General features: G+C 46.0%; 1 protein-coding gene across 2 annotated transcripts in view; it reads right to left on the bottom strand.

The window, feature by feature from the left end:
* Positions 1-1,373: 1,373 nt before the first annotated feature.
* KCNMA1 (potassium calcium-activated channel subfamily M alpha 1) overlaps positions 1,374-12,549 on the bottom strand; it is a 1,936,781-nt gene continuing 1,925,605 nt past the window's right edge. Inside the window, exon 29 of one of the 2 annotated variants that reach the window (XM_029609517.1) lies at positions 1,374-2,183. In XM_029609517.1, the coding sequence (XP_029465377.1) occupies positions 2,032-2,183 (152 nt within the window). In that variant the 3' untranslated portion in view covers positions 1,374-2,031. Of the gene's footprint in view, positions 2,187-12,549 lie in introns of both variants that reach the window. The other variant, XM_029609516.1, reaches the window with a different exon arrangement.

Below are 12,549 nucleotides of genomic sequence, written 5' to 3'. Positions count from 1 at the left end.
TAACATCAAATCACAGTCCATAAAGTCACTCCAGAACATAGCCTATTACTTGGCAGTATGGATTATAATCGGACTGAAGCCAAAGAACACACATTAAAGCTGAGATAACTTAGCTTAAATGTTAATGTATATAGAGGACATTGTTTTTACAGCAAGGTCTTTCACGGGTTTTGTACCTGTTGTACTCTCTGATGTTTTTCATTATAAGATGTTTTTGTCCTACTATTCTAGAATTTTATAATGCAACAAAATCTTGTGATCTTGAACCATTATCCCCATTTGAGGCCTGTTTTTGGATTGCTGCAAGGCTCACTAGATCAGTTGGAACATTAAATGCTTTGGTGAATATATGGTGTAGCATAGATACAATATGAGACATCACAGTTTTGGCTGATGGTTTGAAATCGTTATTGGTTATTTTATACCAAAAGCCCTGTTTATGATTTGAATTAATACATTCAATAATTCATATTTGCTTTTATGTCCTGATATTTATGTGAACAGACACTTAGACAATAGAAAAAATGAAAATGGTGATGCCTTTTAAAAATAAAAATCATTGCTTTGTTACTAAATGGATATGGCATAAGATTACTAGAGATTATAAGCAAACATCCTTTTAAGGTTTCATTCACAGGATGAATGTCTTGGCTTCATGTCCTAATATGTAAACTTTTGAACAGTATTTATACTGTCTGAGAACACTTGAAACCTGGCAAAGGAGCATGAATGCTGAAGGTTGAACTTCCTAATATTGAGTACCAATTAAAAATATGTAGAAGGAAGCAAGCTTGAACACTTGCAACCCATGGAAATGTGTTAATTAGAGCATTTTCTCAGCATGCTCTTAATTTCAGTGTTCAGTAACCGATTTGTTATAAAGAGTTATCAATGCAAATGTGCACCTTAAAGCAGCAGTACTAGGTTGTTTAAAATAATTCAGTAGTCGAAAGAGATAAAATCATCAACATGCCCCTTACAATTGCAGGTTGCTCTACAATTTTTCTGTTAGAGATCAACTAAGAGAAGCTCCTTAGTACATATGGCCCTCAATATTTTAAATTAATAGCTCTTTACTTTGTTACTTCTGCCATACTGGAGCTAAATAGATTAAGGAGAAGAGTTTGTTGTGCTGTTTGTCATAAGGAGTCAATGTTAGAACCAACTGGGCACATTCAAAGTATAAATACAGTATAAAGATCTGTGAAAAAAAAGGCAGTATAGCCAAAATAGTGACATATCTTTAATTTCAAAATTTATAAAAATGTAAGAACTGGACTAAAAAAATCAAAAAGAAAGGAGAACAAAACTACGAAAAGAACAGAGCCATGAAACAAAAAAATTAAGAAAACTGATATTTTCTAGAAAATGCATAGTATTGCTGCTTTAAATTTATTAATGATTACAGTGGTTTTTAGGAAATACCTTAGCATATAACACATTACTAAATTCTAATGCAGAAAGAATGCTAATTCTACAAAAATATGACTTTCATCTTTGAAAATAAATAAGTTTCCATTTATTTAGAGCTGGTATCAATACATTTTCTTCAAAAATGAAACATATTTGTGATAATTTTTCTATTTTTCTTGATTACTAAAATACATGTTGGACCTTATTTTTCATACATTTTTATTTCTCCCTTAAGAAAATTCAGCATAATTGTGGTCATTATTTTCCTGATAGACCGAGATAAAAAGAAAAGAATTAAGGAGTTTGACCACAAAAAAATCAGCTTAAGGGACGATATTAGCTGACAATGAATAAAAGAAAAAATATATTTTCTTTCTAATAAATAAAAATAATTTAAAACACTAGACTATTTTGATTATGTTCATTTATAAATGAAATCTCTTTTTTTTTTTCAAAATACATGGAAGCAATATTGAAGGTAAACAAACAGAGCATTCTGTTCATAACTCGGCATTCTATAGCTTTCCACCAGTGGTTCGGCATGTAAGAGAAAAAATGTCACATTACCATTCATGAACTTTTTCATACTTTAAAAAAATAGTTCTGGCCTCCAATAAGTCAACATTCATCTTCAACTTCTCTGATTGGTGGGATCAAGCTGCTTGTTGATTTGTACTGATTGATTTGATTGGCCATGTGAGTGCTCATAGGCTTGATTTGAATGTTTCTGGGGTAGGCATTTTCCGGTTCATCTGTAAACCATTTCTTTTCTGCTGCAGGAGAGCAAATGGGTAGAAACAGGACAAGGAGGAAAAGAGAAGCATTATTAGTTCTGTGTAAAGCATCCCAAAATTGATTGCAAAGGAAGTAATCAACACAATATAATACAATTATTTTCTAGACTTAAAAATGTATGTTGCCATATGGCTCTAAAACATGTGTTGACATGTAGCTTTAGTTACCTCTTTATGTAATTTCAAATACTTATCTCCTTATCATTTGCTTTAAATAAAGCAGGACACACTAACACTCAAAATGGAAATCTGACATCAGGGCAAGACACACATGGTTATTTCCATAGACAGATAAAGTAAGATCTGTTTGAAACAGATTGCTCTAAATGGAAACTGTGGCTAATCTTCATCCATTTTCCAGTGTAGTTAGAGAAGGCAAAAAATAGGCATATGCAAATTTCAAGGCCTGTCATCCAATTTGATGAAGCTGCAAACAATTCTGTAGGTATGCCAATTTGGTTTGACAAATAGTCTTAAAAAAAAAAAAAAAGAAAATAGCTGCCACAAGACGCTGTTTCACTCAGCAATCCCAAAGCAACCTTCTTTCTCTCCTCCCTCTCCAGTGTGGAGTTCACCCACACTTGAAAGTGAACTATTTTATAAGTAACCCTTTTTACCAACCATGTCTTCTATCCTGTACATGGATATTGTATGCCTTAATAAGACATAAAGGGGGTAATTTTCGTAGCGTATCGCACGTGAAAAGGACTTTTGCACACGAAAAGTCCCTTTTCGCGTGTGATAGCTAGTTCGGGGCGGAGTTGGGGCAGAGTCAGCCCCGGAAGAGGAGGAGTCAGGGCATCGTCGGGGTGGACGCAGTGGAAAGATCACTGGCTGTTAAAAAGTAAGAACCCTTTTCGCTGCCAGTACCATACCCAATAGCGCCACCATAAAAAGCACTGTCAGCTTTCGCAGGCCTGGCCCCCGCTTTGCCCCCCCCCCCCGCCCCCTGTTACTGCCAGATTCTCTAAGGTCTGTGACCTTAGAGAATCCAGGCCAAAGACAGTCATGGCATGCAAAAAGAACTTGATACACCTATGGCCAGAACAGTGACTGATGCCACTCATTTGTCTGCCAGTTTTATACAGACACTAAATTATTGAGAACATGTTTCCTGGATGTGTTCCTACATTGTAAACCTTTATTGGAACAGATGTAGACGTTTTAAATGGGACCTACTTCAAATCTTTCCATTGTTGGAATCATGCTTTATTGCTTATTGCTTGACTGCAAGCAGAAATGGAGACAGCAGAAAAAGGATCAGAGCTCTAAACATTATCTCTTAGGGATGTGCAGAGGGATGCCATACATTGCATTTGGGATTCATATTCATCGGGGGTAGATACATTGCATTCGGCAAGGGGGACCCCCGATACGTTCATGCATTAATTCTTATACGTTTCCCAGCTAAAATTGAATTAACTGCAACCCCCCACCTCCTGACACCCCCCCCCCCCCCCAAGACTTAACAAAACTCCCTGGTGGTCCAGCGGGGGGTCCTGGAGCCATCTCCTGCACTCACACCCTCGGCTGCAGGTATTCAAAATGGCGCCAATAGCCTTTGACCTTACTATGTTACAAGGGGTACCGGTGCCATTGGTCAGCCCCCTGTCACATGGTAGGAGCAATGGATGGCCGGCACAAAATGGCGCCGCCCATCCATTGTTCCTACCATGTGACAGGGGCCAACTAATGGCACCGGTAGCCCCTGTGACATATTAAGGTCAAAGGCTATCGGTGCCATTTTGATTACTGGCAGCCGAGGGTGTGAGTGCAGGAGATGGCTCCTGGACACCCCGCTGGACCACCAGGGAGTTTTGGTAAGTCTTGGGGGGATCAGGAGGGTGGGGGGTTTGTTTAAATTCTCTCCTTTAGACAGCCAAATAATTTGGCGAAGATTTGTTGTATTCGTAGGGAATCGCTATAAGTTTCGCATCCCCATGATTACGAATATGGCCCTATACGTTGCGGATTACCAATATGTAGGAAACAAATGCACACCCCTATTATCTCTATCAGAGCATTAATCCAGCTTTTTCTCCTGGACCAACATTGGGGTGCATCAGAGTGCCTCTGGAGGGTCCTCATCATTTTCAGTAAATATTAATGGAGTTGTCCCATGTTATTCTGTGTCAGATTTAGATTTCTCACACATTGTAGATGGGTCCAATTTGTGCTAAAGGGGTGAAAGTTAATGGTGGCTTTTTTGTTTGACATGACCCTGTCTATGCTGTGGGCTAATGACATTTTATATTTTGTGTTTCCAAGTCTGACCTGGATCCTGTTAACAGCCTTAGACTGGACCAAGGGATGTAGTATGGCATCTTTCCTCCTGATACTCCAATGGCTTCTGGAAAGCTGAAAAGGGCCTATATGGCAGACCCTGTATTAGTTACAACTTCTGCTGTCTTTGATTACATTGTCTTTCTTTTTTTTTTCTGTGGATTCTAGCTTTTCTTTTGCAGTATATAACTAAATGGTTTCCACCTTTTTTTTTTTTGCTTGTGTTTTCCTTTTGATATATCCTCGGCTGCCAGTAATCAAAATGGCACCGATAGCCTTTGACCTTAATATATATATTATATATATTATATCCTATCCTTCCTCCATCTATCATTGTAATTTCCTTTCTCAGTTGTCTGTAAACCGACATGATGTTTTTTTTACGAATGCCGGTATATAAAAGTTATAAATAAATAAATAAATAAATAAATATATGGAACATAGAAAGACCAGGGTTTCCACTAATGGATGCCTACATGCATATACTAGGACTTAGTTCGTTGTATCACTGATTAATCTTTTGAATGTGAGCTGTATGTGTTATTATTAGGGATGTGAATCGTTTTTTGACGATTTAAAACAATCGTCAGATATATTTTAAATCGTCAAAAATCGTTAGAGCCGCGATACAATAACAATTCCCCCGATTTATCGTCAAAAAAATCGTAAATGAGGGGAGAGGGGAGGACGGGAAAACCGGCACACCAAAACAACCCTAAAACCCACCCCGACCCTTTAAAACAAATCCTCCACCCTCCCGAACCCCCCCCCCAAAAATGTTTTCAATTACCTGGGGTCCAGTGGGGGGTCCCGGCGCGATCTCCCGCGATCTCCCACTCTTGGGCCACGGCTGCGTTAATAGAAATGGCGCCGGTGGCCCTTTGCCCTTACCATATGACAAAGCAAAGGTAGCGCCGGCGCCATTTTGGTTCCTGTCACCCGACGTCACGAGTGCAGGAGATCGCTCCCGGACCCCCGCTGGACCCCCAGGGACTTTTGGCCAGCTTGGGGGGGCCTCCTCACCCCCACAAGCCTTGCAAAAGTCCAGCGGGGGTCCGGGAGCGACCTCCTGCACTCGCGCCGTATTGCCAATATTCAAAATGGCGCCGGCGCTACCTTTGCCCTCACTATCTCATACGGGTCATATGAGATAGTGAGGGCAAAGGTAGCGCCGGCGCCATTTTGAATATTGGCAATACGGCGCGAGTGCAGGAGGTGGCTCCCAGACCCCCGCTGGACTTTTGGCAAGTCTTGTGGGGCGCTACCTTTGCCCTCACTATCTCATACGACCCGTATGAGATAGTGAGGGCAAAGGTAGCGCCGGTGCCATTTTGAATATTGGCAATACGGCGCGAGTGCAGGAGGTCGCTCCCAGACCCCCGCTGGAATTTTGGCAAGTCTTGTGGGGGTCAGGAGGCCCCCCCAAGCTGGCCAAAAGTCCCTGGGGGTCCAGCGGGGGTCCGGGAGCGATCTCCTGCACTCGTGATGTCATATAGTAAGGGCAAAGGGCCACCGGCGCCATTTCTATTAACGCAGCCGTGGCCCGAGAGCGGGAGATCGCGGGAGATCACGCCGGGACCCCCCCACTGGACCCCAGGTAATTTAAAACATTTTGGGGGGGTTCGGGAGGGTGGGGGATTTGTTTTAAATGGTCGGGGTGGGTTTTAGGGTTGTTTTGGTGTGCCGGTTTTCTCGCCCTCCCCCGATTTATGATTTTTACGATTTTTAAAAAAAACAAAACATGACAATCAGATTTCCCTCCCCCCCCCCAGCCAAAATCGATCGTTAAGACGATCGATCACACGATTCACATCCTTAGTTATTATCATGCTTTCCACTTCATGGATTCTGTTTTGTTTGTGGAGCATGATTTCTGATTTGCTTATTTTCTTTCAAGTGCATTATCAAGAACCAGTCAGAGAAGGAACCAGAGATCACAGAAAGAGGAGGAAAATACACTACCTCCCTGAAAAGCACTGAAAACATATTTTACAACAGTTACTATTTGTCAGAATTTTAATATATAGAAATATCCACTCTGCAATTCAAAAAGATCCATGCTGAATTTACCCTTCAGTAAATAGTACAACATTCCAAATACATATGAACAGGGGAAGGGTGTAGATGTGGGATAATCATCCATGATCTGAGATGAATCTGAGCCATTCAATTTTTTAGATTTCCATATTGGGCCAATTCAAATCTTATACAAATTTATAATTACATGTCAGGGACTCAAAGATTAATACTATCTTTGAATATTTTGAATCTGTGAATATAAGCATAAATCCAAAACAATTCAAATAAATCTGGAATTGACTGTTCATCGAAGTAAACTGAAGGCAAACTTTTGAAGCTTCAAATCTGATTTGAACTAAGTCAGATGAGATTTGACAGGTACCTCCACATGAGAGCCAGATGGTCTGGAATCCATTTTTCCTCCAGGCCAGCTTTCACCTCAAATGGGGGAATCCTCTAAATACATTGTCCACTAACAATCACCACCACAACCCTATATGACATCCTACAATTCAAAATCCAAGACCATCCTAGAACTCCCAAGAACACTAATATTCAGATACTTCAATATCCAAAGCCTCACCTGAGCATCCCACAAGAATTTCTAACCTCACTAATAGGCCAATGCAATATGGGCGCTCAATGTGGAGCGCCCGCTTTCCTAACGAGCACCCAGCCACCTCTCCTGAGTGTGCGATTCAATAATTAAGTAAGGGGTCACACTAAAAAGGAGGTGCTAGGGAATATTGTGCACCCAGGAGAGGTGGCTGTCAGTACAGGTTAGGAAAACTAGCTCAATATGAATGCCCATTTTCTCCCACTACCGGAACAATATATACATGGCCTAGACCATATATGTTGTGCATGTATATTGGGCGCCCAGATATTTTTTTTTTTGTACCTGGATCTGCTGATACTAAGAGAATGAATCACAGAAAGCAGGATTTTTTGTTTTTTCCAATAAGCCCTTGAGTGTGGCAGACCTTTACATCAGCCCTGGGCTGACGTACAATTTGCCATGTTGCAATGAGTGCATTGGCCGCTCTGGAAATTTTTTGAATCACAAGGATTAGCTGATAGCCTCATCCTATTAGCTTCCAGGTGGTTTTGATGCATGTTTTAGACATGCTAATCCCCATATTGCATTGGGGGTTATGGACGCATGTCCAAAACACACATCCAATCGCGTGTAAAGCCATGTGCTCGGCTGAGTGCACTACATTGCATCGGCCTATAAGGCCATAGGTCTACTTCAAATAATTAACAAGTCTGCTCTGTAGGACAGACCCTGGATCTGGAACTCACTGTTACGATCGTGGACCCTTGTGCCAGCTGAGACGGTAGATGTTGTACTGTGGGAACCCACAGGAAGCGTCACAGCTGGGAGGCGGCACTGAAGAGACTCTGGAGAAGACTTCACCACTGGAAGCCCGAGGTCCCCTCAGGAGGATCCCGTAGGAACCCGGGCCTCTTGGACTTAGGCAGGACCCTATACAACCAAGGATCTGGGTGGCGTCTGGAAAGGTGGACGGAGAGGACAGCTGGGCCCAGGAGGCTGGAAGAGTCTTCACCCTCGGAAGCCCGCAGCTCCCCCAGGAGGAGCCCGTGAGAGCCCGAGCCACTGGGAATTAGGAGAATCCTCTGGGCTAGCAAGTACCGGATACCTGAGGTGGTAAAAGGAGCTGAAGTCAGAGTCCAAGAGCGAAGCCGGGTCAGAAGCCAGAAGTCAGAGATCCAAACCAAAGCCAGGGATGAAAGCTGAAGACAGAGTCGTGGGATGGAGGCAGGTCGGCAGCCAAAAGACAGAAGACAAACCAAAGCCAGGGTGCGGAAGCTGAAGACATAGTCAAGGAACAGAGCCAGATCAGAAACCAGGAGTCAGCAGAGACAAACTAGTGTCTGGACGCAGCAACTAGAGACACAGAAGAACTGTGCGAACCTCGTTGCAAGGCGAGGTACTGCTGTAGCTGCCGGGTTTAAATAACCCGGCAGCATCTGACGTCATCAGGAGGGCTGTCCAAGTTTTCCCGTGCTGGCCCCTTTAAATCAGCAGCCCCGGCACGTGTGCACGCCTAGGGGGCGGGGCCAGCCGTGGATCAGCAATGGCGTCTCCCTCGCAGGGAGAACGCTGTGGAGGGCCGCATCTCAGCCCGGGAGGCTGGAAGGAAGGCGTTCCTGCAGCCAGACCGGCCGCGTGATAGGTGCACGTCCCAGGGCACGGCCCGGGACCATAACAGTACCCCCCCTCTTACGCCCCCTCCCTGGAGGCCTGGGTTTACTTGGGTGATCCACATGGAACTGATGAAGGACGTTTTTATCCAGGATATTGGAAGAAGGCTCCCAGGAATTCTCCTCTGGGCCGTACCCCTCCCATGAGAGGAGGTATTTCCACCGGCGGCAGTGGAATCGAACGTCCAGAACATCCTTCACCGTATAGGTGCCGTCGGTCTCGGCCTCAGTGGCGGTGGGTTCCGGAGGCTTGTTTTGAAAGGTGGAGAGCACCACAGGCTTAAGCAGGGACATTGGAGGAGAAGTCCATTACCTGCTATTAATTAAGTTGACTTAGAAAATAGCCACTGCTATTACTAGCAACGGTAACATGGAATAGACAGTTTTTGGGTACTTGCCAGGTTCTTATGGCCTGGATTGGCCACTGTTGGAAACATGATGATGGGCTTGATGGACCCTTGGTCTGACCCAGTATGGCATGTTCTTATGTTCTTAATGTGGATGGTAGTCATAGCCGGTAGGATAGAGCCCCTACTCGTTCTGCCACAGTAAATGGACCAATATACCTGGGGACCAGGCACATGGAAGGAACCCGTAACCGGATATTTCTAGTGCTCAACCAGACCTTGCTCCCCGGGAGGAGGACAGGGGCCGGGTGCCATAGTCTGTCGGCATACTTCTTCGCCTTGGCAGACGCCAACCGGAATTTTTCTTGGGTAGAGCTCCAGAGGTTGCGCAGTTGTCGAGCTGTGAGCTGCACTGCAGGCAATGGCACTATCAGAGGTATTGGCAAGGGGGGCCGAAGGGTATTTCTGTAGACCACCTGGAATGGAGAGAGGCCGGTAGCAGAGTATTTATGGCGGTTGTAAGAAAATTCTGCCCAGGGTAATAAGGCGACCCAATCATTTTGGAGGTCTCCCATGAAGGCCCAAAGGAAGGTCTTAAGGGACCGATTAGTGCGTTTGGTTTGGCCATTACCTTGGGGGTGGAACGCCGTGGTCAGGTCGAGTTGCACCCCGACCTTCCTGCAGAGAGCTTTCCAGTATTTTGCCATAAACTGAGGACCCCGATCGGAGGCTATATGCAGAGGGAGCCCATGCAGGTGGAAGACATGTTGCGTGAAAAGTCCTGCCAACTCTGGCGCTGAGGGTAGTTTAGCAATTGGTACAAAATGGGCCATCTTAGAGAACTGGTTGACTGTGACCCAGATCACGGTCTGCCCTTCGGAGGCAGGTAGATCCACAATAAATTTGGTGGACAGGTGGGTCCAGGACTCGGTAGGAATGGGCAGGGGCTGAAGGAGTCCCCAGGGGCGTCCGTGTGGGGGCTTCTGCCTGGCACACATAGGGCAGGAATGGACGTAGCTGTGGACATCTTTCTTGACTTGGGGCCACCAGTAAAACTCGGTCAGTAATTCCAGGGTCTGTGCTACTTCTGGATGTCCTGCAATCAATGAATCATGGGCCCATGCTAGCACTTTCCTATGCAGGCAAGTAGGCACCACAGTCTTGCTGGCAGGAGCTACCTCGGAAGCAGCGAGGAGTACCTTGGCAGGATCAAGGATATATTGGGGTGACGTTGGTGTATCCTCGGTCTCGGCGGTGCGGGACAGAGCGTCTGCCCGGATATTCTTGGAGGCCGGTCGGTAGCAGAGGACAAAATTAAATCGGGTAAAGAACAGGGACCAATGGGCCTGCCGGGGATTGAGGTGCTGGGCATGGCATAGGTGCTTGAGATTCTTGTGGTCCGTATACACAACCACTGGGTGTTGAGCCCCCTCCAGCCACTGGCGCCATTCTTCAAAGGCCATCTTTATGGCCAGGAGTTCTTTGTCTCTGATACCGTAATTTCTTTCTGCAGGAGAAAATTTCCTGGAGAAGTAGGATCATGGTAGTGCTTTACCATTACCAGATACTTGGCTCAGGACAGCCCCAACCGCCACGTCGGAAGCGTCGACCTCCACCACGAACTGGCATTGGGGATCTGGATGGTGGAGGCAAGTATCTTCCAAAAATGCTTCCTTCAGGGCCGCAAAGGCCTGGCGTGCTTCTGGCAACCAATTCCTTGCATCCGCCCCTTTTCTTGTAAGTGCCATGAGAGGAGCCACCTTGCTGGAGTAGTGCGGGATAAATTGCCTATAGAAGTTGGCAAAATCTAAGAATCGTTGAAGCGCTTTTACTCCTATGGGTTGAGGCCAGTCTCGGATGGCAGATATCTTTTCTGGGTCCATCCTGAACCCCGTAGCTGAAACAATGTAATCCAGGAAGGGATGTGACTCTTGCTCGAAGAAGCATTTCTCCAACTTAGCGAACAAGTGATTCTCCCTGAGAATCTGAAGCTGAAGGAGATTGAATCGAATATAGCACTGGTTCAGGAACCCTCGGCAAAGCTTCACATCTCCTGAAAACCGCGAGGGTACTGGCATCTGTATGGGTGCTATAGATCCGGAATTGGTCCCAGGTCCAGGTACCGAGGAACTGGAAACAGTGGCTCTGCCAACGCGGTTGGCTAATCCCTGCACTGTCGCCATCAGGGAGTTGAGGCAGGTTTGCTGCTGTTGCAGCCTCTGGGCAATTACCGGGATGGCTTTCAAGCTTGCAAGATCCACCGGGTCCATGGCCTTGCAAACTGTTACGATCGTGGACCTTTGGGCAGGCTGAGACGGTAGAAGGAATACTGTGGGCACCCATAGGAAGTGTCACAGCCGGGAAGTGGCGCTGAAGAGACTCTGGAGAAGATTTCACCACTGGGAGCCCGAGGTCCCCCCAGGAGGAACCCGTAGGAACCCGGGCCTCTTGGACTTAGGTGGGAGCCTATGCGACCAAGGATCCGGAGGCATCCGTAAAGGTGGACAGAGAGGACGGCTGGGCCCAGGAGGCTGGAAGAGTCTTCACCCTCGGAAGCCTGTGGCTCCCCCGGGAGGAGCAGGTGAGAGCCCGAGCCACTGGGACTTAGGAGAATCCTCTGGGCCAGCAAGTACCGGATACCTGAGGTGGTGGAAAGAGCAGAAGTCAGAGTCCAAGAGCGAGGCCGGGTCAGAAGCCAGAAGTCAGAAATCCAAAGCAAAGCCAGGGACGAAAGCTGAAGACAGAGTTGTGGGACGGAGCCAGGTCAGAAGCCAAAAGACAGAAGACAAACCAAAGCCAGGGTGCGGAAGCTGAAGATGAAGTCAAGGAACAGAGCCAGATCAGAAGCCAGGAGTCAGCAGAGACAAACCGGAGTCCAATGCAGCAACTAGAGACACAGAGGAACTGTGCGAACCTCGTTGCAAGGCGAGGTACTGCTGCAGCTGCCGGGTTTAAATAACCCGGCAGCATCTGTCGTCATCAGGAGGGCTGTCCAAGGTTTCCCGCACTGGCCCCTTTAAATCAGCAGCCCCGGCGCATGCTTGCCTAGGGGGTGGAGCCAGCCGCGGATTGGCGACGGCATCTCCCTCGCAGGGAGAACGCCATGGAGGGCCACGTCTCGGGCCTGGGAGGCCAGAAGGAAGGCGTTCCTGCGGCCAGAACGGCCACTTGGTAGGTGCAGGTCCCAGGGCACAGCTCGGGACCATAACCCTTACCCCACTACAATTTCTAAATGAGTAACTAATCAAAAATATATGAACCACAGAATTCTTCTGGATGGACCACTATCTGGTATGTTTTGAATTAGACGCACTACCAACTCAGAAAACCAAACTAGAAGAGAACACAATAAAGATATGTCCAAAATCACATCTTAACCCTGAATCTTTACTGTATACCCTCCCCACCCAGAGTGGAGAATGGTACTTCCCCATCCATGCCTATCCTTGTAGAAAACTGGAACA

Source organism: Rhinatrema bivittatum, chromosome 7 (assembly GCF_901001135.1).
Source record: "Rhinatrema bivittatum chromosome 7, aRhiBiv1.1, whole genome shotgun sequence".
NCBI lineage: Eukaryota > Metazoa > Chordata > Amphibia > Gymnophiona > Rhinatrematidae > Rhinatrema > Rhinatrema bivittatum.
This window is presented reverse-complemented; position numbering and strand designations above follow the sequence as displayed.